The sequence below is a fragment of the Hyalella azteca genome, unplaced genomic scaffold (assembly GCF_000764305.2).
Source record: "Hyalella azteca isolate HAZT.00-mixed unplaced genomic scaffold, Hazt_2.0.2 contig12078, whole genome shotgun sequence".
NCBI classification, from domain to species: domain Eukaryota; kingdom Metazoa; phylum Arthropoda; class Malacostraca; order Amphipoda; family Hyalellidae; genus Hyalella; species Hyalella azteca.
The window spans coordinates 1,297-7,251 of record NW_025942046.1 but is presented as its reverse complement, the minus strand read 5'-3'; the positions used below and the strand labels follow the sequence as shown (position 1 = coordinate 7,251).

General features: G+C 39.7%; 1 protein-coding gene across 1 annotated transcript; it reads right to left on the bottom strand.

The window, feature by feature from the left end:
* Nucleotides 1-3,932: 3,932 nt before the first annotated feature.
* On the bottom strand, nt 3,933-5,673 carry LOC108666665 (the record flags this gene model as incomplete). The annotated part of the gene is made up of 4 exons (XM_018153583.2): nt 3,933-4,121; nt 4,527-4,790; nt 5,032-5,283; nt 5,533-5,673. Coding segments are annotated over 4 exons (665 nt in total), but the record flags the coding sequence as incomplete, so codon positions are not given.
* Nucleotides 5,674-5,955: the final 282 nt, after the last annotated feature.

Sequence of the window (5,955 nt, the reverse complement as noted above, 5' to 3'; positions counted from 1 at the left end):
TGGGAGATACAAAGAAGCGACCCAATACTGGAAAAATATAACTCAATACTCACTGCAGTGAGTGACAGAGAGCGCATTTTCTCGTCGACGAAAACGTGAAGTCACGGACAGACAGACAGACGGACGGACATGGCGAGCACTATAGCGCCTTTTTTCATAAATGAGAAAATGCGCTAATAATCTTAGCTTCCCTAGTGAAATAAACTCAAAGGAATTCCAATGTTGTTGGGTTGCACTTGCCCATCGCAACTGATCAACAAAATCCCTGGATGGTCCTCATCCGCCCAGCAGACGATGGCTCTAAACGGATGCTGACCTCACCAGAGCAGCTCTGCTCAGTATTGGAAGCACCGCCATATTCATCCATTAGAGGTGGGCAGTAGCGTGCTACATGTAGCGGTAGCGGTAGCGGCGCTACATTTAAAGCAATGTAGCGGTAGCGCCCGCTACATTTAAAGCATGTAGCGGTAGCAGCCACTACATTTCAAAGTAGCGCTGCCCAGCTCTGTCAACCATGTGTGGAAGATATACGAGTGAACCGCAGAAAAGGTTTGATTGCTGTCCAGCTATTTGATGGCAGTGAAGAGGATATTGATTCTCTTTTGCAAACGACTCGGCTTGGTCCATGGTATGTTAAGTGCCCCCAATCTAATCAAGAGAAAAATTGTTATGGAGTCATCACTCCTGTTGATATTGAAGCTGACATAACTTCTATGGAGAGGAGAGTTCAAGTGGAGGAGGAGAGTTCGTCATTCATTTATCATTTATTTTTTAATTTTACATTATTTATCTATCATTTATTTGTTATTTGTCATTTATCTATAATATATTTTTTATTTATCATTTATTTTTAATTTATTCGTTTTTTACTTATAATTTATTTATAATTTATTTGTCCAACTGGAATATATTCTGTAAAATTCTGCCTTTTGCTTGATTTATATTTTATACCATTCAAATCTATCAGTCACACCCATCTGCCCCACCCACCTGCAGTCAAAGTCTCAACCAAAATGTTTTACCAAATGTCTCTAAACCAATAGATAGCCTACAACAAGAGCTTTCTAATGGTACTGAAATCTTTGTAATTGGCTCAGAAGAAACCCAGGAATGATATTTTTCCGAAAAAGTGCCAAAAATTAGTCCATTTTGGAGACATAATTCAATAAAAGAAAAATTAATAACTTCTTCAATTTTATTTGTGTTCCACTTACATTTATATGGTAATTTTCTAAATTTTTGTCTCTTTTCAGCTGTATAATTTTCATTGGGATCAGAGGAAAAAAATTTTGTGCACTTACCTAGCAATAGCAGCGGAACGGCCGCGCACTCCAATACGAGCGGGCCGGCAGAAATAACTCCCATTTCCTTACAAAATAAGTGTCCCTTCCTTAACAAATAGCACTCTTGAGGGTCCTTCAAATTGCATGACCCTCCAGCTGCAGCGCTCCGTCCGTCTTGGAGGATGTAAATGACCAACAATTTCCTAGAATTCCAACATGGTTGAAATACTTCAATGTCATCATCACTGCTGGCTACTGTGCCGGGATTGCATTCCCGCTTCACGCTGCAGCTGCGGCCTTCAGGTGCACCGTGCAGGGGCAACCGAACCCAAAGTAACACTTGCATCTTCAATCAGATCTATGTCTCCCTCTAAAAGCTCATTATAAGTAAGAACTCGCATATGGTTGATCCCTCCGTGATCTACATCATAATTGGCCGCAAATATGAAGGGAGAAGCCAACCCTGTCGCGTCTGCTATCGCTGCACACGCTCAGGGCGGTAATTGAAGAAAGAAGAACAACACGACAAATATATTAGGGAAACTAAACAGAACGTATGAATATGTGATTTGCTACAAATAAGGCCCACAAAAAATTATCGGATGTCAAATCTCTTCAAATTATCAGGGAAAAGGAAAGATTGGAGTCGAGTACCCTAACAACCGAACAGCTAAAGACGCACGACCGTCCGACAGCAGAACCCGTAAGGAATCCCTATGAGGAGAGTTGACGTAGGAGAAAATAAAATAGTAAATTCAGCCTTCATTCTAAAAAATTTAACTCAGTACTCACTGCAGTGAGTGACAGAGAGCGCATTTTCTCGTCGACGAAAACTTGAGGTCACGGACGGACGGAAAGACGGACAGACAAACGGACATGGCGAGCACAATAGTGCATTTTTACCATAAATGAGAAAATGCGCTAAAAAACTATCTTTTCCGTATATGCGGAATAGAACCTAGAAACATAACAGCATTTCTCAAATTTCGATGTTTCCATTGTAAAACGCACATTTCAAGCGTTACTTTTTCAAAAGTTTGATAAATTTAAACAGCATAGGTGAAGTTTGACTTGACAGTATGTGATATAAGAAGTAGATAATCACTGAAAGGTATAGTTAAAACGTAAGATAATTGGCTGCTCGATTGACGGTGTCAGTGTCTCGACAATTTTTGAAGTAATAAATACTGAGATTAATCGGAACGTGTTTTTAGCGCATTTTCTCATTTATGGAAAAAATGCACTATTGTGCTCGCCATTTCCGTCTGTCCGTCCGTCCGTCTGTCTGTCTGTCTGTCCGTCCGTGACTTCATGTTTTCGTCGACGAGAAAATGCGCTCTCTGTCACTCGCTGCAGTGAGTACTGAGTTACATTTTTTTAAGATAGCTTTAGAGGTTCAATGCCTCTCGGACAATTTACGGCCGGTCTCCAAGATTTAGTGAACATAAAATATCTCTTATATTTACTTCCAGTTCGTTTGCAACTTATATGGTCACACGAGCCAAAAATTGCAGTGAACATATTTTTTTTATAAAAACTAAGCATATTTGAGCGAAACTCTGCATGAAAAAACATTCCTAATCACCTAAGATTACTAATCACCCAAATCACCTAAGTTAAGCGCGTGAAAAAATTTCCATTTTTTTTCCATTCGTGATTTTATATGGCTATACGGAAAGTGACGTTTTTCAGCGACCGATTGTCAAATTTGCAGCGAACATAAAATATTTTCCAAACTAATTAGCGCAGGTCGTTGAAACTTTGCATATGCATCAATTAGGATCTAAAGTGATGTTTACGTGGTGATAATTTTTTTCTATTTGGTCTTCGTTTACGACGCATAAGGCTATACGCGGAATCCATTACATACAAGTAATCGTAATATGTATGAAGCATTATCACTTTATTGCAGTTCACGTCGCAAACGAATGCATGATCGATAAAATGGTCACAACCTAAACATCACACTTAGGTGCTAATAAACGCATGTGCAAAGTTCCACCGAGCTGCATTCATTAGCTTGGGAGACATTTTGTGTTCATTGCAAATTTTACATTCGATCACAAGAATGCTGGTCGTTTGTACGTATAGCCTTATAACTCGCGAATGAAGACGTAGAATAGGAAATTTGTGCCCGAGCTATACATCACGGCCAGTACGCCAAATAAAAATGTCAACATAATGATGTACACAACGATATACATGGCACAACATCACAGGACTTGTCAAACTGTGTCATTCTGGTATGGCAGTCGATTGTTTTACGATGGTTCAATATATCTTGACACGCCGTGGGACGTTGCTAATATATATGAATATATTTCTAATTGCACTTATTTACATTGTTTTCGAAATTCATCAACACGCCTGTCATGAATCTTGATCACTACCACTTATGTGAATAATTGAAAATAATAATTGCATTATTTTTTAAAATTCAAAGTTTTTTTGCTAAATTGTAGTTGTGTGGATTGTCTATCTTATTTTTCAGCATACTATCCAATTATCCAACTAATTATCTAACCCATAACGTGTTAATTTTGACAATTTGCCTGAAAGGATCGCTTGTCGATAACGAAATGTCAATTATTATCTCATCTTCTAAGTACAACTAAAGTAAGATGCAACAAAGGAAAAGAATAAATCAAAGAAAATCAAGAATTTTATGCGTTTTGTAAAAGACAAAACATTCATTAACCAAATGATCATAATAGGTCAGGATACTGGCTGAATCATTATTTTCGTAGAGTTTGGCTTTCTTCTTCAGGTCAGCGCCCTCGCCGATAACAATGATGACCTCGCACAGCAACCATCACTCCAACTGCAATCATCAGCCCTCTGAAAAAAAAATTGAGAATCAATCAAGGACTACTACACACAGGACATGCATAGCCTATGTCCAGCCTCTGCTAGCAGAGGCGATCGCCTACACTATGAAAATGCTGTTGTTTTAGTGGCATCAACAAATGATATGCCCATAATTGTTTCATCAGCATTTTCATAGTGTAGGCGATCGCCTCTGCTAGCAGAGGCTGGACATAGGCTATGCATGTCCTGTGTGTAGTAGTCCTTGGAATCAATCCAAAATACTGTCCAAACAAACTGAGTTATTAAATAAATACGAATAATCGCCGTAGAGTAAATTAAATTTAGTGTTAATTTTTCTCTCATGCAGACTTCATTATTTATTTTGTTTAATATACTGCCTTAGTCAAAATTATTCAATTCTGTAGTAGCCATTACCGGCCCGGGAAAGAAGAACTTCTCCGGTAGCTGGGACGGTGACAGTCAGATCATAGGTAGGATCAGGGAACACATAATGGAGGTCCGCGGTAGGCATTCTGTAGTCTTTGTACTTCGTACAGTCGTTTCCAATGTAGGCGTAGTTGTGGGCGTTGAAGTAGGTTATCAGTCCACAAGGGTCGACGCGAGACAGAGACTCCCACGACACCTCACTCGTGTCCGGTAGTTGTCTTGATGTTATACTGAATGAGTTGAAATTCGGTGCTGCAAAATATGACATGCAAAAACATTAAAAATCTTGTATCAACTTGCTAAAACATGTACGATCTTCTAATCGCGTAAGCTGTCTTTCAATGCAACATATAATCAGTGGTACTCATTGCTGTTTTCATTAAAATGAAGAGGAATTAGCATGAATCAAGTACATTTAAGTTTTATTTTACGCCACTTTACATTCATGGTGCACAATTCATTTAAACTTCGTTACATTATTACAACCGCTCACCCTTTGCAGGAATGTTGCCCTGAGGAATGCCACATGAGCTGCTTGATACTCCTGTCTCCTTGAGCGTGTAGGGCGTGCACTCCGCAGTCCTGAAGGGTAGGAAGGCCTGGTTGGCTCCGTGGATCTCAATGCCCGAAGGATCGCCCTGCACTTCTATCACAAACGTCCTCGAGATCACGTTCTCAGACTCCCAACTCACGAAGATGCCGGAGCCGTTGAAGGCTGTCACTGTCAAGTTTGTGATCGAGGTTTCTGAAAATTTAAAGTGGTAAGATCAAATTTTATCTATTTTATTCAGGAGTTGAATATCAAAGCAAATTGCTGAAAAAATGCTGAAAATTGCTGAAAATACAGACTTTGCAAACCTTTCTGAATATAAAGCGTCATTAAGAATTTCTATTAGGTGTCATTGAAAAAAGTTTGTCATACGGTTAGAATTTTGCAGACCATTCGTAAATTTTTAGTTGAGAGATAATTAGATGAAATGTATGAACGATTTACCACTGAAAATGCAAGGAGAAAATAACTTGTCTGCTGTGAACATCACGACGCCCTCGGCCGCTTCGACACCGCAGGAGTAGGAACTGGAGATGCTCTGCACGTAGCCCGTACAGGTGTTGTCGAAGGCAAAGGTGTTTAGACCTGCGCCAGCAAGAGGGTGATCAGTCAACATCTGGTGAGACTAGTGACTAGGAGTAGCCAAGTCATATGAGACTTGTGACTATGAGTAGCCAAGTTAAATGAGACTTCTGACTTGGAGTAGCCAAGTAATATGAGACTCGTGACTAGGAGTAGCCAAGTTAAATGAGACTTCTGACTTGGAGTAGCCAAGTAATATGAGACTCGTGACTAGGAGTAGCCAAGTCATATGAGACTTGTGACTAGGAGTAGCCAAGTCATATGAGACTTGTGACTAGGAGTAGC